Source organism: Pseudophryne corroboree, chromosome 2, assembly GCF_028390025.1.
Source record: "Pseudophryne corroboree isolate aPseCor3 chromosome 2, aPseCor3.hap2, whole genome shotgun sequence".
NCBI lineage: Eukaryota > Metazoa > Chordata > Amphibia > Anura > Myobatrachidae > Pseudophryne > Pseudophryne corroboree.
In genome coordinates, this window is record NC_086445.1 from 639,842,720 (window position 1) to 639,864,595 (window position 21,876).

At 46.2% G+C, this 21,876-nt stretch overlaps 1 protein-coding gene and 1 long non-coding RNA gene across 7 annotated transcripts in view; one reads left to right on the forward strand and one right to left on the reverse strand.

Annotated features, from left to right (window-relative positions):
- The window catches only part of LOC135041630 (endosome/lysosome-associated apoptosis and autophagy regulator 1-like), a 480,370-nt gene that overhangs the window by 201,188 nt on the left and 257,306 nt on the right, over nucleotides 1-21,876 (reverse strand). For all 6 annotated transcript variants that reach the window (XM_063954952.1, XM_063954950.1, XM_063954951.1 and 3 more), the window contains one exon: nucleotides 5,716-5,821. In XM_063954952.1, coding sequence (XP_063811022.1) covers nucleotides 5,716-5,821 — 106 coding nt within the window. The remainder of the gene's footprint in view (nucleotides 1-5,715; nucleotides 5,822-21,876) is intronic.
- Nucleotides 11,586-21,876, forward strand: part of LOC135041707 (uncharacterized) — a 96,475-nt gene continuing 86,184 nt past the window's right edge. The window contains exon 1 of the long non-coding RNA XR_010235093.1: nucleotides 11,586-11,835. This is a non-coding gene — a long non-coding RNA (uncharacterized LOC135041707). The remainder of the gene's footprint in view (nucleotides 11,836-21,876) is intronic.

Sequence of the window (21,876 nt, forward strand, 5' to 3'; positions counted from 1 at the left end):
TTGGATTCGGGTGTTTTTTCCAAAAACACTAAAAAACAGCTTAAATCATAGAATTTGGGGGTCATTTTGATCCCAAAGTATTATTAACCTCAAAAACCATAATTTACACTCATTTTCAGTCTATTCTGAATACCTCACACCTCACAATATTATTTTTAGTCCTAAAATTTGCACCGAGGTCGCTGTGTGAGTAAGATAAGCGACCCTAGTGGCCGACACAAACACCGGGCCCATCTAGGAGTGGCACTGCAGTGTCACGCAGGATGTCCCTTCCAAAAAACCCTCCCCAAACAGCACATGACGCAAAGAAAAAAAGAGGCGCAATGAGGTAGCTGTGTGAGTAAGATTAGCGACCCTAGTGGCCGACACAAACACCGGGCCCATCTAGGAGTGGCACTGCAGTGTCACGCAGGATGGCCCTTCCAAAAAACCCTCCCCAAACAGCACATGACGCAAAGAAAAAAAGAGGCGCAATGAGGTAGCTGACTGTGTGAGTAAGATTAGCGACCCTAGTGGCCGACACAAACACCGGGCACATCTAGGAGTGGCACTGCAGTGTCACGCAGGATGTCCCTTCCAAAAAACCCTCCCCAAACAGCACATGACGCAAAGAAAAAAAGAGGCGCAATGAGGTAGCTGTGTGAGTAAGATTAGCGACCCTAGTGGCCGACACAAACACCGGGCACATCTAGGAGTGGCACTGCAGTGTCACGCAGGATGTCCCTTCCAAAAAACCCTCCCCAAACAGCACATGACGCAAAGAAAAAAAGAGGCGCAATGAGGTAGCTGTGTGAGTAAGATTAGCGACCCTAGTGGCCGACACAAACACCGGGCCCATCTAGGAGTGGCACTGCAGTGTCACGCAGGATGTCCCTTCCAAAAAACCCTCCCCAATCAGCACATGATGCAAAGAAAAAGAAAAGAAAAAAGAGGTGCAAGATGGAATTATCCTTGGGCCCTCCCACCCACCCTTATGTTGTATAAACAAAACAGGACATGCACACTTTAACCAACCCATCATTTCAGTGACAGGGTCTGCCACACGACTGTGACTGATATGACGGGTTGGTTTGGACCCCCCCCCAAAAAAGAAGCAATTAATCTCTCCTTGCACAAACTGGCTCTACAGAGGCAAGATGTCCACCTCATCTTCACCCTCCGATATATCACCGTGTACATCCCCCTCCTCACAGATTATCAATTCGTCCCCACTGGAATCCACCATCTCAGCTCCCTGTGTACTTTGTGGAGGCAATTGCTGCTGGTCAATGTCTCCGCGGAGGAATTGATTATAATTCATTTTAATGAACATCATCTTCTCCACATTTTCTGGATGTAACCTCGTACGCCGATTGCTGACAAGGTGAGCGGCGGCACTAAACACTCTTTCGGAGTACACACTTGTGGGAGGGCAACTTAGGTAGAATAAAGCCAGTTTGTGCAAGGGCCTCCAAATTGCCTCTTTTTCCTGCCAGTATAAGTACGGACTGTGTGACGTGCCTACTTGGATGCGGTCACTCATATAATCCTCCACCATTCTATCAATGTTGAGAGAATCATATGCAGTGACAGTAGACGACATGTCCGTAATCGTTGTCAGGTCCTTCAGTCCGGACCAGATGTCAGCATCAGCAGTCGCTCCAGACTGCCCTGCATCACCGCCAGCGGGTGGGCTCGGAATTCTGAGCCTTTTCCTCGCACCCCCAGTTGCGGGAGAATGTGAAGGAGGAGATGTTGACAGGTCGCGTTCCGCTTGACTTGACAATTTTGTCACCAGCAGGTCTTTCAACCCCAGCAGACCTGTGTCTGCCGGAAAGAGAGATCCAAGGTAGGCTTTAAATCTAGGATCGAGCACGGTGGCCAAAATGTAGTGCTCTGATTTCAACAGATTGACCACCCGTGAATCCTTGTTAAGCGAATTAAGGGCTGCATCCACAAGTCCCACATGCCTAGCGGAATCGCTCCGTGTTAGCTCCTCCTTCAATGCCTCCAGCTTCTTCTGCAAAAGCCTGATGAGGGGAATGACCTGACTCAGGCTGGCAGTGTCTGAACTGACTTCACGTGTGGCAAGTTCAAAGGGCATCAGAACCTTGCACAACGTTGAAATCATTCTCCACTGCACTTGAGACAGGTGCATTCCACCTACTATATCGTGCTCAATTGTATAGGCTTGAATGGCCTTTTGCTGCTCCTCCAACCTCTGAAGCATATAGAGGGTTGAATTCCACCTCGTTACCACTTCTTGCTTCAGATGATGGCAGGGCAGGTTCAGTAGTTTTTGGTGGTGCTCCAGTTTTCTGTACGTGGTGCCTGTACGCCGAAAGTGTCCCGCAATTCTTCTGGCCACCGACAGCATCTCTTGCACGCCCCTGTCGTTTTTTAAAAAATTCTGCACCACCAAATTCAAGGTATGTGCAAAACATGGGACGTGCTGGAATTGGCCCAGATTTAATGCACACACAATATTGCTGGCGTTGTCCGATGCCACAAATCCACAGGAGAGTCCAATTGGGGTAAGCCATTCCGCGATGATCTTCCTCAGTTGCCGTAAGAGGTTTTCAGCTGTGTGCGTATTCTGGAAAGCGGTGATACAAAGCGTAGCCTGCCTAGGAAAGAGTTGGCGTTTGCGAGATGCTGCTACTGGTGCCGCCGCTGCTGTTCTTGCGGCGGGAGTCCATACATCTACCCAGTGGGCTGTCACAGTCATATAGTCCTGACCCTGCCCTGCTCCACTTGTCCACATGTCCGTGGTTAAGTGGACATTGGGTACAGCTGCATTTTTTAGGACACTGGTGACTCTTTTTCTGAGGTCTGTGTACATTTTCGGTATCGCCTGCCTAGAGAAATGGAACCTAGATGGTATTTGGTACCGGGGACACAGTACCTCCAACAAGTCTCTAGTTGGCTCTGCAGTAATGATGGATACCGGAACCACGTTTCTCACCACCCAGGATGCCAAGGCCTCAGTTATCCGCTTTGCAGTAGGATGACTGCTGTGATATTTCATCTTCCTCGCAAAGGACTGTTGAACAGTCAATTGCTTACTGGAAGTAGTACAAGTGGGCTTACGACTTCCCCTCTGGGATGACCATCGACTCCCAGCGGCAACAACAGCAGCGCCAGCAGCAGTAGGCGTTACACGCAAGGATGCATCGGAGGAATCCCAGGCAGGAGAGGACTCGTCAGACTTGCCAGTGACATGGCCTGCAGGACTATTGGCATTCCTGGGGAAGGAGGAAATTGACACTGAGGGAGTTGGTGGGGTGGTTTGCGTGAGCTTGGTTACAAGAGGAAGGGATTTACTGGTCAGTGGACTGCTTCCGCTGTCACCCAAAGTTTTTGAACTTGTCACTGACTTATTATGAATGCGCTGCAGGTGACGTATAAGGGAGGATGTTCCGAGGTGGTTAACGTCCTTACCCCTACTTATTACAGCTTGACAAAGGGAACACACGGCTTGACACCTGTTGTCCGCATTTCTGGTGAAATACCTCCACACCGAAGAGCTGATTTTTTTGGTATTTTCACCTGGCATGTCAACGGCCATATTCCTCCCACGGACAACAGGTGTCTCCCCGGGTGCCTGACTTAAACAAACCACCTCACCATCAGAATCCTCCTGGTCAATTTCCTCCCCAGCGCCAGCAACACCCATATCCTCCTCATCCTGGTGTACTTCAACACTGACATCTTCAATCTGACTATCAGGAACTGGACTGCGGGTGCTCCTTCCAGCACTTGCAGGGGGCGTGCAAATGGTGGAAGGCGCATGCTCTTCACGTCCAGTGTTGGGAAGGTCAGGCATCGCAACCGACACAATTGGACTCTCCTTGTGGATTTGGGATTTCAAAGAACGCACAGTTCTTTGCGGTGCTTTTGCCAGCTTGAGTCTTTTCAGTTTTCTAGCGAGAGGCTGAGTGCTTCCATCCTCATGTGAAGCTGAACCACTAGCCATGAACATAGGCCAGGGCCTCAGCCGTTCCTTGCCACTCCGTGTGGTAAATGGCATATTGGCAAGTTTACGCTTCTCCTCCGACAATTTTATTTTAGGTTTTGGAGTCCTTTTTTTTCTGATATTTGGTGTTTTGGATTTGACATGCTCTGTACTATGACATTGGGCATCGGCCTTGGCAGACGACGTTGCTGGCATTTCATCGTCTCGGCCATGACTAGTGGCAGCAGCTTCAGCACGAGGTGGAAGTGGATCTTGATCTTTCCCTAATTTTGGAACCTCAACTTTTTTGTTCTCCATATTTTATAGGCAGAACTAAAAGGCACCTCAGGTAAACAATGGAGATGGATGGATTGGATACTAGTATACAATTATGGACGGACTGCCACGGTTAGGTGGTATAAAAAAACCACGGTTAGGTGGTATATAATACAATTATGGATGGACGGACTGCCTGCCGAGTGCCGACACAGAGGTAGCCACAGCCGTGAACTACCGCACTGTACACTGGTTGATAAAGAGATAGTAGTATACTCGTAACAACTAGTATGACGACGGTATAAAGAATGAAAAAAAAACCACGGTTAGGTGGTATATATTATAATACAATTATGGATGGACGGACTGCCTGCCGAGTGCCGACACAGAGGTAGCCACAGCCGTGAACTACCGCACTGTACTGTGTCTGCTGCTAATATAGACTGGTTGATAAAGAGATAGTATACAATACTACTAATATACTGGTGGTCAGGCACTGGTCACCACTAGTCACACTGGCAGTGGCACTCCTGCAGCAAAAGTGTGCACTGTTTAATTTTAATATAATATTATTTATCATGTACTCCTGGCTCCTGCTATAACAACCTGCAGTGCTCCCCAGTCTCCCCCACAATTATAAGCTTTATATACAATACATTGATGTGCAGCACACTGGGCTGAGCAGTGCACACAGACTGAGTCACTGTGTGACTGTGTATCGTTTTTTTCAGGCAGAGAACGGATATATTAAATAAAACAAACAACTGCACTGTCTCTGGTGGTCACTGGTCACTGTGGTCGTCAGTCACTAAACTCTGTCTGCACTCTCTTCTAATCTACAGTATCACAGCAATCTCTCTCTCTCTCTTCTAAATCTAATCTAAATGGAGAGGACGCCAGCCACGTCCTCTCCCTATCAATCTCAATGCACGTGTGAAAATGGCGGCGACGCGCGGCTCCTTATATAGAATCCGAGCCTCGCGAGAATCCGACAGCGTCATGATGACGTTCGGGCGCGCTCGGGTTAACCGAGCAAGGCGGGAAGATCCGAGTCGCTCGGACCCGTGAAAAAAAAAGTGAAGTTCGTGCGGGTTCGGATTCAAAGAAACCGAACCCGCTCATCTCTAGTATTAAGGGTCCTATAATGGAAACTATTGAGGAGGAAAGGGATATATTTCAAGTGACTTAAAGGCAGGAAAGCAATGCAACAAAGCAATGAGAAAGACTAGTCAGATGCTTGGTTGCATAGGGAGAGGAATCAGCAGCATGAAAAAAGAAGTAATAATACCACTGTAAAGATCATTGGTACGGCCCCATCTGGAAGAACTGTCATTTACCTAGAATAGTCTACGAAATGACAGAAGATGATAGATTGCATTGGGCAACTTCTCCACTTTATCGCTCTCCAAGTCTTGATACATCTCCCTGATAGTGTGTACAGAACATGGTACAGTATCTTTCTAATTCACTATCCAAAAATTGACAGATATAACCATAAACTATACCTGTGATTAGTATATTTCTCAATAACACGGGTTTAGGTGCTATATGTCCCATAGAAAAGGCTGCTGTCCTCCAGGACAGTACATTAGTTCCTTTAGTGAGCTGTACCTGATGAAACAGAGAAATTATCAGTCAGAAAATACAGCAGTTATGGAAAATAAAACGTCTTGTTAGGCATATTTATCAAAATTAATTCACTAAAATAATGTAAAAAAGGGTGTTAATGCTATAATAGAGATGGCGCTAAGCAGGCAGAGCAGAGCTGGGAGATAGTCTGATCATCTCTGTGGTCTAAAAAAAATAGTAAAAAAAATAATCAACAAATTATATAATAATAATAATAATAATAATAATAACATCAAATTACTGCACCCAGGGGTCCTGTGATCGGTGATCGCTGAGTCTATACTTCAGTCAGCTAGTTGTCGGGCTCCTGTTCTGTGACCCTAGTCAGCTGTGCTGTAAAACCAGTATCTCACTTTACGGCATATGAGGTGCCTGTTTACAGCACAGCTGAATGGGGTCAAAGAGTAGGAGCTCAGTGACCAACTGACTGGAGAAGATACTCACTGATCACTGAGTTCGTAAGTATAAGCGGTATCCAGCGGTGGTGCATGCGTGGTACAACCTCAGGGTATTTGTCATGAAAAATACCACAAGAATTGCAGAAATTGCTATAATTGATACATCACTGCAATTTATTCAATTATTGCATTGTGGATTAGGGCAAATTTTTGACATCTCATTTGCATCGGAGATGCGGATTGTGATAAAAATGTCCCCATCAGTGAGAAGTATACTACTGTCCAACTCACCAAAACAGCAATTGAGTACAGCACTCACTTCAAACAGTAATGGTATATCTTTGCAAGCCAGCAGCTTTCTCCCCAGGTGACAAGACACTCCAGGGTAAATGTACTAAGAATAGTGTCTGTTCAAGATTGCATTCTGAGGCGAGTTTAGCTTTTTTTTTTTAAACTTGGAGATTTACTAAAGGATAAACACGGGAGTAAAATCAGGATTTGAACTGCAAAACACGTCCGAACTTGCAATAGTAGTCAATACGGGATGCATTCAATATCCCGGCTGTCGGGATCCTGGCGCTCAACATACCGGCTCTGGGATCCGGACCGCCGGGATACCAACACGTATTATTTTCCCTCTTGGCTTGTCCACGACACCCCTGGATGGAGAATAAATAGTGTGGTGCACTACAGTGTCTGCAAGGGGCTCTTTTGCGCTCGCCCCACTGCCGGCATTACAGCGCCCTGCATCCCTCAAGTGGGAATCCTACCACTGGGATGACGGGCGCCGGTATATCGATACCAACCCGTCAATATACCATCTAACCAGCTCGCAAGTACTTCTAATAGAAAAGAAGAAAACACTGGAATTTAGTAAGAATTTTGTGTATATACACGGAGCAATCTCAGGACAAATAGAAACAGTTATGGTAGAACTTACCTTCGTTAACTCTTTCTTCGAGGTCCATGGTATCCACAGGGTTACCCTTGGGTATGGCTGGTGGAGACCAGGACTTGCACCGAACAATAAAGCTTTGTGAGCCTCCCGGGATGCACTGGTTCCTCTCCGCTCATACCCCACCCCATTCTCAGGTACTTCAGTTTTAGTTACCAAGCCCACAGCAGGAACTGGAGTGAGGAGAGAAGGAAGAATGGTACACACAAGAAATCACATTCTCATAGAGAAGAGAAGAGAAGAGAAGAGAAGGGAACTGGTGACCATAAAGCTATCCATTAAAGCTAGATGCATCAGGGTGGGCACCCTGTGGATTCCATGGACCTTGAAAAGAAAAAGTTAACGAAGGTAAGTTTTACCATAACTCTTTCTTTTCTTCTTCAAGGGCCAAGTTCTCCACAGGCTTAACCTTGGAATGTCCCAAAGCAGTTGTAATAGGGAGGGAATGCTCCTAAGTTGAAAGGAGGACATTGCAGGCAAAGGTTGCATCCTGAGAGGCAAACGTATCAAAGGCATAGAGCCTAAGAAACGTGTGGGGAGAAGACCACATACCAGCCTTGCATAATTGTTCAGCAGACGATCCACGGCGTTCTACCCACAAAGGACCAGCAGAGTGAACAAAGACTGTACTTGTAATAGGAAGATCAGCCTGCGTGTAAGCCTGTGAGATCGTCACGCAGAGTCAATGTGCCAACATGTGCTTATTGGCAGGCCAGCCCAGCTTGTGGAATACATAGAGGATGAATTAGCCATCAGTTTTCCTAACAGAACTAGCACAGTCCATGTAGATCCGGAGAGCATGGACCACATCCAGTGAGGCTCGCTCTTAGAAAGACCAGGCTCCTTGAAGTCCGGTACCTCAATTTTTTTAATTGATATTAAATTTAGACACTACCTTAGGTAGGTATACAGGTCGTGGTGGAATATCAAAAAGGGGGAGCGACAGGAGAGCGCTCCCAAGTCAGAGACTCTTCGGACTGAAGCTATAGCCAGCAGAAAAAAAGTTTTAGCAGTGAGCCACTAATGTCTACCGTTTCCAAAGGTTCAAGGTAGTATATTGTAAGGCCCGAAAAACCAAGGACAGATCCCATGGAATGACTGGAGGATGAATGGAGTAATCCCTGGAGGAAGGTATGCACATCCGGCAAGGGAGCCAGTCTCTTCTGGATCCAGATGGACAAAGCTGAGACCTGTACCTTCAGAGAAGCCAGGCGAAGACCCAGGGCTAGGCCCGCCTATAGAAAGGCAAATAGTCGAGAGATCTTGAGCACTTTAGGGTCATAGTGATGGCTAGCACACCACTGAAAATAGGAGTGCCATATCTAGTGATATATGGAGGCCGAGGCTGGTTTCTGAGCCACACAAGCAAGTCTGGATGGAGACAGGGCCCCTCAGAGAGCAGCTCTGAATGAAGAGGCAAGAGGAAAGGGCTCATTTATGGAGAGGTCTTGCACATCCATGAACCAATGGGCATCTGGGCCATGCTGAAGCTACCAGTATGATCATGCCGCCATCCTCTTTGAACTTCCGTAGTACTCTGGGAAGGGGAGACATTGAAGAGATAGGCCAGATGGAAGGCCCATGCGACTGTGAGTGCATCCACAAAGTTTACTTCTGGATCTCGTGTCCTGGTCCCGTACACTGAAACCTTGGGGTAGTGTCTGAAGGCCATGAGATCAACTTTTGGAAGACCCCATTTTTGTACCAGAACCTGAAAGACCTCTTGGTGTAGAGACCATTCCATGGCATGAATATCCTGTCGACTGAGGAAGTCCGCTTCTCAGTTGAGGACTCCTGCGACCAGCAACCCTGAAAGGAGTGACTGCCTGTGACAGCTCCCCACCCCCGGAGGCCGGTGTCTGTGTTGAGGATAGTCCAGTGTGGAATCCTGAATGGTAGGCCCTTGTCCAGGATGGCCTTGTGTAGTCACTGTGAAAGAGACGCCCAAACAGACTGAGGCTGTATCATGGTCTGGGACTTGATCTTTGTTGGTAACCCATTCCATTCGGTGAGTATGAGGAGCTGCAGAGGCCTGGAGTTAAATTGGGTGTATTCTACCATGTCGAAGACAGCCACCATGAAGCCCAGGGTCTGCATTGCTGAATGGACTGAGACCTGTGGACTGTGAAGTAGGTTGCAAATGTGCCACTGCAAAGATGCGATCTTGTCCTGAGGAAGGACGATGAATTGTATGTTAGCATCCAGTAGTGCTCCTAGGTACAGTATCCTCGAAGATGGGATGTTCAAGGACTTGGCACAGTTGATTATCCATCCATAGTTTTGGAGGAATGACGGTCAGCCGTAGGTGAAGTTCCAGCACCACTGAAGGCTGCACCAGAAGAAGGAGTTCGCCCAAGTAAGGTAGTATCCAAATTCCTGAGCATCCATCTTTACATGAGCTTGGTGAACACCCTGGGAACTTTAGACAGTCCAAAGGGGAGGGCTTGCAATTGGAAATGCTGTCGGAAGACAGCAGCGAAGGTATTGTTGATAAGGTGTTATAGGTACATGGAGGTACGCATCCCAGGTAGAATAGCCAGGACAATGGAATGGAGTGTACCCATACGGAACTTGGGGACCTTGAGGTACTTGTACAGCAATTTCAGATTCAGGATGGGATGGTATGAATCATTTGGTTTTTGAGGCCCCCCCCCCCCCCCCCAAAAAAAAGCGTAGAATAGAACTCCTGACCCTGTTAAGGCCATGGAACAGGGATAATAACCCCCAACTGTAGTAAGAATTGTATGACTCCTTTCAGTGCCTGTGCTTTGCCGGGGTCTGTTGATGGGGTAGTAGAGAAGTATTGTCTGGAATTACACTTTAGAAAGGAAAGAGCGTACCCGTGAGAGACCACTGCTTGGACCCAGGCGTCGGTTGTGACTTGGCACCATGTGTTGGCGAATTGAAGAAGTCTGCCTCCCACCCTGGGGACCCCAGGGAGAGGCCCACCCCTTCAGGCTGAGGGTTTGTCCTCTGTCTTGGTAGTTGGACGTCTAGCAGCCTTATCCTATTTGGTTTTGGGTTTGGAGATCTTGATGGTGCAAGACACTTGTGTAAAAGGCTGACCTTCGGTCTTGACCTGAGGACGAAAGGACGAAGTTCGAGGCCGCACTAAAGATGTTGATGGTAGGGAAGCCGTCTTGGAGGTTACCAGTTTCTCAACAATCCTGTCCAGTTCGGTCAAAACAGGAGCTCCCCTGTTTATGGTAGGGCTTCCAGGGCCTTCTTGGCATATGAATCTGCATTCCACGAACAAAGTCACACAATGCGGTGAGCCGCAATGGAAACAGACGAAGCCTTAGATGATAACAAAACAGTGTACAAAGCTGACTCACCAATGTAATAGACTACGTCTCTAATATTAGCAAGCAGAGACATTTGGTCCTTAGTAGGATCAGACGTGAAACTACATTCAAGGTTGTCGGCCCAAGTCTCTAGAGCAGTATTTCTTAAACTCGGTCCTCAGGACCCCACACGGTTCACGTTTGCCATGTCACCCAGCAGATGCACTGCATATCACCAACTGTCACATTTTAAAAAATATACAGGTGACCTGCAAAACATGGACCGTGTGGGGTCCTGAGGACCGAGTTTGAGAACCTGTGCTCTAGAGCATTAGACATGCAGGCTGCAGCCATGGCAGGTCTGGATGATGCTCCTGTAAGTCAGTACAGAGATTTGAGACATGTATCCAGTTGTCCATCCGGCAGTTCCTTAAGAGAGGATGCAGTTGCAATACCAAGTATTAAACTTTTTATTAAATGTGTCACATGAGCATCTACTGTAGGTAGAATCTCCCACTTTGAACAATCTGATGTGGGCAATGGGTAAAATGAGCCGAGCTTTTTAGGAACTGTAATTTTCTTAGTAGGCGTTTTCCATGCCTCGTTCCTAGCTTTAGAGAAGTGGTCTGAGTGTGGAAACTCAACTAGCACTACCCTCTGCTGTTTGTGGAGAGGATCTTTAGTGGCAGAGGCTGGTTCAGCATCTTCCAGCTGAAGTGAGAATCTGACTGCCCTAATTAATGCAACTACCTAAAATCTAGGTGGGGCCTCTTCATCCCCTGAGGGGGGATTCTGCATCTGAAATTTCCATATGATAAGCAGTAATTGATGATTCTTCTGTATCAGAGAGAGGAGTAAACTATGAGGAAGGAACAGTACCGTTTAGTTGTAGTGGGCAGAGCCGTAACTAAGGGGGGGCTAGGGGGGCATGTGACCTGGGCGCCGGATTGGAGGGGGCGCCGCAATGCTTACACCCCCTCCGAGTCCCGATGCGCACAGGTCCCTTCGCAGGAGCAGCACAAAGCAGTCCAGTCTGTGTGTGATGAAACTGAAAATAAACTACAGCTCCCAGAAGCCCTTGCTGCGGGAGCTGTAGTTTACTTTCAGTTTCTTCTATGCTGACTGTCGTGTGCTGCCTGTTGTGCCCTAAGACGGGGCACATGGAACAAGTTACCCCAGCCCCCTCTGCTGCCTTTGATAATCGCAGCAGTGCACTATTGCACTGCTGAGCTGGAAACATGAATGGTCCGAAAAGGGGGCGGAGCTACACGGCACTTTACTCAGTGCCAGGCCAGCCAGCACCATCGAAGAGAGGAGGGGAGAGGAGCAGCAGCAGCAGCACACACCGAAGCCTAAATAGTGAGTGTGACACTGTATGTGTGTGCAACTACTATATGTGTGTGTGTATGAATGTGTTGTGCATGTGTGTGACTGTATGTGAATAGGTGTGTCACTACATATCTGTATGCGTGCTTGTGTGTCACTGTATGTATGTATGTATAATGTATGTATGTATGTATGTGTGACTATGTATGTATACAGGACAGTGTGTGACTATGTACGTGAGTGAATTTAATGTATGCGTGCGTGTTTAGATGTGTGACAGTATGTATGTGTGTGATTTTACATATGTATCAATGTATGGGGTATTATTTCCTTGTTAACTTAATCTGTAGCCCAAATGTCTAACTAAGGGGGTCATTCCGAGTTGATCGCACGTAGCAATCAACTAGACACCGCCTATGGGGGAGTGTATTTTAGCATAGCAGGGTTGTGATCACTTGTGCAGCCCTGCTATGCTAAAAAAGTTGTGTAAAACAAGACCAGCCCTAGACCTACTTACCCTGTGCGAGGGATCTAGCGATGAAGGTACCGGAATTGACATCACACATCCTCCCTCCAAACGCCTGGATACACCTGCGTTCGGATCTCCACGTCTGGGAAACGGTGAGTTGACACCCCGGAACCCCTTCCTCCTGTCAATCTTCTTGCGGTCGCCGCTGCGACCGCTTTCTTAGTATGCGGCGTCGCTGCCCGGAGACTGCCATCACTAGGCAATGACGCGCCTGCACAGTGCGGCCGCCGCACACGTGCAGTTTTGAACCGTTTGCACCGCTGCAATGAACCGCAGCGTGCAAACGGGTCGAAAATGACCCCCTGAGTCCAGCTAAATGTCTAGAAAAGAAGCTATATAGCAGCTACCAGCCCTTTGCTCTCATGGAGTATATATGGGTTGGGGTTACGTGGCCGGTGCACGGTCAGCATACCGACGCCAGGATCCCGGCCACCAGAATGCCGTCAGGGGTGAGTGTAAAAAAGCCCCTTGTGGGCTCGCTGCGCTCGCCACAGGTTCTATTCCCACTCTATGGGTGTCGTGGACACCAATGAGTGGAAATAGCCCGTTAGCTGGTACTAGCTGATGGCATTGTCAGTCTCCGCACAGAGTTACACGTGGTGGTGGTGGTGGGTTGGTTGTCTGTGCGTGTGTGTGTGTGTGCGTGTGCGTGGCGCCGGATTACTGTTTTGCCCCGGGTGACAAGAATCCTAGTTTCGGCCCTGTAGTGGGTGTAGGCAGTGTACCCTGACCCTGCACCAAGTTATGAAATGTAGCAAAGCAAGCGGCCAAGCTCTGTATAGAGGCAGAGAATGAATCCTACCAAATAGGAGGGACGGGCAGGGCTGCAATTGACTGCTGGAACCCCATAGGGGGAGCCAATGGGGGCTGCAATGGTTGTGGTATACCCATAGGGGGAGCCACAGGTGGAATAGCTATATGGTCAGCAATTTTTGTCAGCAACATAGTGAAAGATCCCCATGGGGGTACCTGCACAAGTGCTGTGGGGGGGTGAAGTGCTGGAAGGCATATGACAGGCTGAGCACTGATCATCCTGTGACAAATCCTCTGTGTTACAGGTTTTACATGTTACCAGAGTAGATGTCCCTGTCACTTTTGTTAGACACAGTTGTAAGGAATGAACTCATACAAAAAGGCAATGTGCAGTGTGTAACAGGAACAGTATGTGAAAATGTCCGCACACAATATACTACAGTATATACAGTAAAGTGTGGCAAATTTAACCCAAAACACACCAGTTTTCAAGGGTTATTGAGAGAGAGAAAATAGGGAAAGCAATAAACTGGTACATTGAAGATATGAAAACATGCAGCAGCACTAGTATAAGTCACATACAATGCAGAGTATTCAATTTAAATGCAAAGGGCACTGATATATCAACTACCCTGCTCTGTGGAAGAGACTGGGAGGATGCAGCGCACAGTGTTGGACTGGGGTATGAAGGGCCCACCGGGGGGATGCAGTGATAGGGGCCCATACTTAGGGGTGTGGCCAGTCTACAAAGAGGGTGTGGCCAATGTACAATAGTCTTGTGCAGTGTAATGCAACATATCCACCATGTATAATACAAGTGCATAGTCTGGAACCTGATCCCTAGAGGAAGGAGTGGGCCCTCAGGCAGTGGGGCCTACCGGTGGTTTCCCTGGTACCCCTGTGGGCCAGTCTGACCCTGGCAGCACAGACTGAGTATAACCTGCTATGTGGTAGAGGTATACAGGGAGATTCAGCCCACTGCTCTGAGGTCAAGAGCGCTCTGGAGCAGGTTTTTATCCAGGATGTTTCTGTACATTGCTGCATTCATCTTTCCCTCTGTCCTGACTAGTCTCTCAGGGGCAGATTTATTAAGCTCGGTGAAGTGATAAATTGGAAGGTGATAAAGGACCAGCCAGTCAGCTCCTAACTGTCATTTTTCAAACCCAGCCTGTGATATGGTAGTTAGGATCTAATTGGCTGGTCCTTTATCACCTTCCACTTTATCACTTCACCAAGCTTAATAAATCTGCCCCTCAGTTCCTGCCGCTATAAAACATCCCCACGGCATGATGCTGCCACCACCATGCTTCACTGTAGGGATGGTATTGGCCTGGTGATGAGCGGTGCCCAATTTCCTCCAAACATGACGCCTGACTGTAACATAGTAGAATTTTGAGGGGAAAAAATTAATTTATTCCAGTTTGGAATAAGGCTGTAACATAACAAAATGTGGAAAAAGTGAAGCGCTGTGAATACTTTCCTGATGCACTGTATATAGTTAAAACTCTGATGTACACATTAGTATGACAAGAAAGGCCCAGCTTCACATCACTGCACGTCACTGCTATACAGCAGATACGAGATAACGCAATTGCATTAGCTATTTGTGTACCAGGCCTACTGAATGTTCAAGTGAAAATTTAAAACTTTGTAATGCCAAGAACCATCTTGTTATTCTTCCATTACCATCTCTATTTTCAGATATCCATTTTAATGGATCATGATCAGTAATTCATCTGAACTTTCTACCCAAGAGATAGCAATGGTGATACGTGTAATTTTTTAGCATTACTGCATCACAGCACTGAGGTCGTGGGTTTGATTCCCACTGTGTAGAGTTTGTATATTCTCCCCGTATTTGTGTGTGTTTCCTCCGGGTACTCCAGTTTCCTCCCACACTCCAAAAAATAAACTAGTAGGTTGATTGCCACACAACAAACATTAACCCCAGTGTGTGTGAAAGTGTACTGTACATGGACAGACTATATGGGCCAAGTGGTTCTTATCTGCCATCAAATTCTGATACCTCAGAGTTTCTAATGCCTACTTAATCACCTATGCTACTTTTGTGATAGTAGTATAGTTTCTCTCATATATGTTCAGTTTTTTACTCAAATAAATATGATGCGCCTCACCATCTTTGTTCTGAGATAGAACAGCACCTACATCTCATGAATTAGTTTACACCACAAACTAGTTTTTCAAGTTAGGTGTCATTAACACTGGCTGGGTGCACAGCGCTAAATTCAATTCCTATTACAGCTTTTTCTGAACCCGGGTTCCACTGAGCAATAATCGACTGTTTACACTTGGTAAGGTCAGTCAAAGGGACAGCAATGGTGGAAAAAGTGGGTATAAATCTTCTGTAATTCTTCCCAAGATAAAGCTCACCTGCTTCTTATATATAGTCTGGGAAACTTCTATATTGACTCAATTTTATTTAGTTGGGGTTTTTATCAAACCTGGTCCTTCAGTATGTTGTATCCCAGATACTACACTCCTTCTACCCTTAAGCAACACTTTTTTGGGTTGGCTGTGAAAACTGCCTCACAGATGGAGATCAACGCTGCTTGTACCTTGGGTAAGTAAGGTTGCCTATCAGTACTATAGATGACTACATCATTCAAATAAGCATCAGCATTCTGTCTATGATGCTTTAGAATTCTATTCATCATCCTTTGAAAGGTGGCTGGTGCCCCATATAACCCAAATGATAATATCTTGTATAAAAACAGTCCCTCTGATGTACTGTTTGTCAACAGCACTCTCCAATACCCTTTGGTTAAATCTAAAGTGGTTAAGTAATGTGCTGTTCCCAGCCTTTTAATAAGCTCATCCTCCCGAGGCATTGGGTAGGCATCAAACACACTACTTAACTTACAGAAATAATTGAGAAGCGCAAGCTCCCATCAGGTTTAGGAATGAGCACAATGGGACTTCATCACTCAACTATGTGAATCTTTAATTATATCTAACTCCAACATTTCTTTAGACACCACCTCCCATTGAGCTTCTGGAATTCTATATGGCTAACCTTAACAATACAGATTATACCTATGTATTGTATACAGGTTACCCCGACTGTTATCTCTTGTAACTTTAAGGGGTTCACCAACTTGGCTTTAATAAGAGTAATCAGACTACCAGAATTAGCGGAGCCTCTGCTCATTTGCCTTCTAAAATGATTATACACAGGACCATCTTATAAAACTTACCCACTCCCTGTGGTCCTGCGCCATCTCTCCATATACTTCCTGGCTACTGACTCCCCCTTTCCCTGAATGTGAACATGGCTACTGCTACCCACCACCTTCCCCTGACTGTGTGCATGGCTACTTAGTATTGTGGGAGGAAACCAGAATACCCAGGGAAAGCCCATGCAAGTGTAGGGAGAATATATTAACTCCACACAGTGCCATGGTGGGAATCGAACCCATGACCTCAGTAATGTGAGGCAGTAATGTCGACCATTACACCATCCTTCCTGCACTTACACCAGCTACACTCCCCCATTCAAACTGCCAGGATGGAGTGAGGGGAGCTGCACGTGAGGATGCTGTGGCTGCAAGGTACTGGGGAAGGGGGGGGAGATCTCCCACTGGCCATGGTTGAAAGCTAAGGGGGTGGGGGTGTCAAGAATACCAACAGCAGCTGCAAGCTGGGGAGGGCAAGGGTGCTGGCTGTTAACACCTGCCAGGAGAGCTAAAAGTGGCCCTGGAAAATTTTCTGGAAGTAGCCTAATAGGATCACAAATAGTTGCAATAATATATATATATATATATATATATATATATACATACATACACACACACACACTATATATATATATAAAAATGGGGGGGAGATTATTGCGCCACTTGTGTACAACACCAATAAACTAAGAACCACGTGTAGTTGAAATAAAAGACACTCCCTAAGGGTTAATACAGGGCGTCAGCTGTCCCCCAAAACACAGGGATGGTGGTTCCCTGAAGCAACGGAAAAAACACACACAGGGGGGTGGGGGATATAGCGACCAACGGTGTCTTAAATTAATTCAATAAAAGTGGATCTAAAAGTGTATAAAAACTGACCAGATCAGATAAATCTGAAAAATGGGAATTTATTTATACATTAAAACAGACAATGATTACACAACTATACTAAAGATTATTAAAATTTGAACAGCAAATCTTCTTAAAAAATGGGATAAAAACAATAGACACAATGCAATATAATACCAGTTAAAATGTATGTTAAAATATGTAAAACAATTTGAACTTAACTTGGTATGAGGTCACTGCCAGGTAGCCCAACGCGTTTCGTCATTCAGACTTCATCAAGGTATATATACATACATATACACACACATACATATACACACACATACATACATATATACCATACACACATATACATACATACCAAAAGAACCCGGCATTCACTGTGGGAAATTCCAGTTAAGGGCTGCGGTGCCTTCCATAAGTCCCAAGAGACCTGGATACAAACAGCAGTGATGGCGGCACTCCACAGACTTGAAGACGTTTAAAACAACTTCTTCTTTATTAGGTCCTAATAAAGAAGTAGTTTTAAATGCCTTCAAGTCTGTGGAGTGCCGCCATCACCGCTGTTTAATTATATATATATATATATATATATATATATATATATATATATATAGTCCTCATTTAATGACTGACTCATCACTAATTCTCTTACTTTTCAGATATGTTAGGGGAAGCTGAAATTTAACATAGGTATTCTTCCGGTGTGAAACTGCGTAATTAAAATTTTATACAAAGAAAAGGTTGCAGGTGCACAATTCAAACATTACCAATTTATTAATAATCATTGTAATAAAATTTTGTACTTTGAGCGAGGTTCTTCGCATAGTTATACTATAGTTGAACCTCGCACAAAATGCAAAATTTTATTGCAATGATTATTATTAATAAATTGGTAATGTTTGAATTGTGCACCTTTCTTTGTATGCAGTTCTACTGAAAGGTCTCTGCAGGGTCGCACCTCTCATTACCGTTGTGCACCCCAGGGCCCCTCCCCTAATTAGAATTTTAATAAACTTCCCCCCCTAAGGGCATGCATGGGGATGGCATAATGACACCATTACCGATGCGAGGCTTGTGTCGGGTGAACAATAACACCCAAATGGAGAATCGGATAAAAATTTAGATTGCACCTCCAGTGGGTAGAACTTAAACTACAAAAATGGGCCTGTCACTTTTTACTGTATCTGCTACAGGTGCTCCTCGGGTAACGCCAAGAACCATGGATTAATATTTACTTAAATTAAGACGTCTCAAATTAAAGCTCTACAGATTTACCAAATTTTTAACACATTTATATTTACAACTGTGATAATGGGGGTCATTCCGAATTGTTCGCTCGCTAGCAGATTTCAGCAGCATTGCACACGCTAGGCCGCCGCCCTCTGGGAGTGTAGCTTATTTTAGCAGAATAGCAACGAAAGATTAGTAGAATTGCGAATAGAAAATTCTTAGCAGTTTCGGAGTAGCTCCAGACCTACTCACAGATTGCAATCAGCTCAGGCCGTTTCATTCCTGGTTTGACGTCACAAACACGCCCTGCGTTCGGCCAGCCACTCCCCCGTTTCTCCAGACACTCCCGCGTTTTTTCCCTGACACGCCTGCGTTTTTCCGCACACTCCCAGAAAACGGCCAGTTTCCGCCCAGAAACACCCACTTCCTGTCAATCACACTCCGATCACTACAACAATGAAAATTCTTTGTTCGGACGTGAGTAAATCTACTAAGTTTTGAGCTAAAATACTTAGTGCATGCGTACTGCGTTCCATGCGCATTTTTGCCTTAATCGCTCCGTTGCGAAAATAGATGATAAATATTTTTCGGACCATAAGACGCACCTGACCATAAGACGCACCTAGTTTTGAGAGTAGGAAAACTGGAAAAAAAAATATTCTGAACCATTTCTGCTTTATCATCCTTGCGCTGCCTCCCTAGTTTTCACCAACCTCTAAGAGATATTTCTGTGTGGTTTCTCAGACTCCTACAAGGATTCTGTACAGTGCAGCCTTCTGTCAGAGCCAGCATACAGAGACACACACACACACACCAGAGCCAGCATACACATAGACACACACACACATACTGACAGTACCAGTGGTTCCCCACGTCCAGGCTCTCAGCTAACGCTGCCCGCGGTGCACTCCTGAGGAGGGAGGAAATGGGAGGGAGCGGGGGAGTCACATGATGCCGGCTCTGAGGCTGAGATGGGCTCTGAGATGCGGGCGCTCTGCTGATGACGGCGCAGCAGCATCCAGGACCCGCCGCTACCCGCAAACACGTCTTATTCGCTCCATAATACGCACATACTTTTCCCCCCACATTTTTGGGGAGAAAAAGTGCGTCTTATGGTCCGAAAAATACGGTATATATTTATTTGAAGGAGTTTTAAGGATCGTTACATAAAGTAGTAAAGTAAATGAGAGGTATTAATTAGAATACTGAAAAGCGTTACACTGGTAAAAAAATAATAATAAAGAAGGTGCTAAACAATGTTCTGAATTAAGTATTACAATGTGATGCCCCAAAAGCAGCCAGGCCACACCAACCCATGGGGCACTGCACCCTGAAACTGACAAATTTTATACATCAATTCAGGATTTACCATGATAATGCCATTCTGAATTTGTAGTCCGTAAATGCCAGAGATCCATACTAATTAAAAACACACTTGGTCAAATAGGAGGAGTGCTAATCCAAGCTGAAGAAGTCTCTACCTTCAAGTGTACACATGTACATAATATAACATATATGGAGGGTGGAACCTTGGACTGCACACCCAAATTACAAACACGATGAGAGATGCTATCATACGGAGACTTGTAGTTTTACATAGAAAGAAAAAATAAGAATTTACTTACCGATAATTCTATTTCTCGTAGTCCGTAGTGGATGCTGGGGACTCCGTCAGGACCATGGGGAATAGCGGCTCCGCAGGAGACAGGGCACAAAAATAAAGCTTTAGGATTAGGTGGTGTGTACTGGCTCCTCCCCCTATGACCCTCCTCCAAGCCTCAGTTAGGATACTGTGCCCGGACGAGCGTACACAATAAGGAAGGATATTGAATCCCGGGTAAGACTCATACCAGTCACACCAATCACACCGTATAACTTGTGATCTGAACCCAGTTAACAGTATGACAAACGTAGGAGCCTCTGAACAGACGGCTCACAACAATAACAACCCGAATTTGTTTGTAACAATAACTATGTACAAGTATTGCAGACAATCCGCACTTGGGATGGGCGCCCAGCATCCACTACGGACTACGAGAAATAGAATTATCGGTAAGTAAATTCTTATTTTCTCTAACGTCCTAAGTGGATGCTGGGGACTCCGTCAGGACCATGGGGATTATACCAAAGCTCCCAAACGGGCGGGAGAGTGCGGATGACTCTGCAGCACCGAATGAGAGAACTCAAGGTCCTCCTCAGCCAGGGTATCAAATTTGTAGAATTTTGCAAACGTGTTTGCCCCTGACCAAGTAGCAGCTCGGCAGAGTTGTAATGCCGAGACCCCCCGGGCAGCCGCCCAGGATGAGCCCACTTTCCTTGTGGAATGGGCCTTGACAGATTTAGGTTGTGGCAAGCCTGCCACAGAATGTGCAAGTTGAATTGTGCTACAAATCCAACGAGCAATCGTCTGCTTAGAAGCAGGAGCACCCATCTTGTTGGGTGCATACAATATAAACAGTGAGTCAGACTTTCTGACTCCCGCCGTTCTTGAAATATATATTTTCAATGCCCGGACCACGTCCAACAACTTGGAATCCTCCAAATCGTTAGTAGCCGCAGGCACCACAATAGGCTGGTTCAGGTGAAACGCTGACACCACCTTAGGCAGAAAATGAGGACGCGTCCGCAGTTCTGCCCTGTCCGTATGGAAAATCAGATATGGGCTCTTATATGATAAAGCCGCCAATTCTGATACTCTCCTGGCTGAAGCCAGGGCCAGTAGCATGGTTACTTTCCATGTAAGATACTTCAACTCCACCGATTTGAGCGGCTCAAACCAATGGGATTTGAGAAAATCCAAGACTACATTAAGATCCCACGGTGCCACTGGGGGCACAACCGGGGGCTGTATATGTAGTACTCCTTTTACAAAAGTCTGGACTTCAGGAGCTGAAGCCAATTCTTTCTGGAAAAAAAAATCGACAGGGCCGAAATTTGAACCTTAATGGACCCCAATTTGAGGCCCATAGACAATCCTGTTTGCAGGAAATGTAGGAATCGACCCAGTTGAAATTCCTCCGTGGGGGCCTTCCTGGCCTCACACCACGCAACATATTTCCTCCAAATGCGGTGATAATGTTGTGCAGTCACCTCCTTCCTGGCTTTTACCAGTGTAGGAATGACCTCTTCCGGAATGCCTTTTTCCCTTAGAATTCGGCGTTCAACCGCCATGCCGTCAAACGCAGCCGCGGTAAGTCTTGGAATAGACACGGTCCCTGCTGAAGCAGGTCCCGTCTTAGAGGTAGAGGCCACGGATCCTCCGTGAGCATCTCTTGAAGTTCCGGGTACCAAGTTCTTCTTGGCCAATCCGGAGCCACTAGTATCGTTCTTACTCCCTTTTGCCGTATAATTCTCAGTACTTTTGGTATGAGAGGCAGAGGAGGGAACACATACACTGACTGGAACACCCACGGTGTTACCAGAGCGTCCACAGCTATTGCCTGAGGGTCTCTTGACCTGGCGCAATACCTGTCCAGTTTTTTGTTGAGGCGGGACGCCATCATATCCACCATTGGT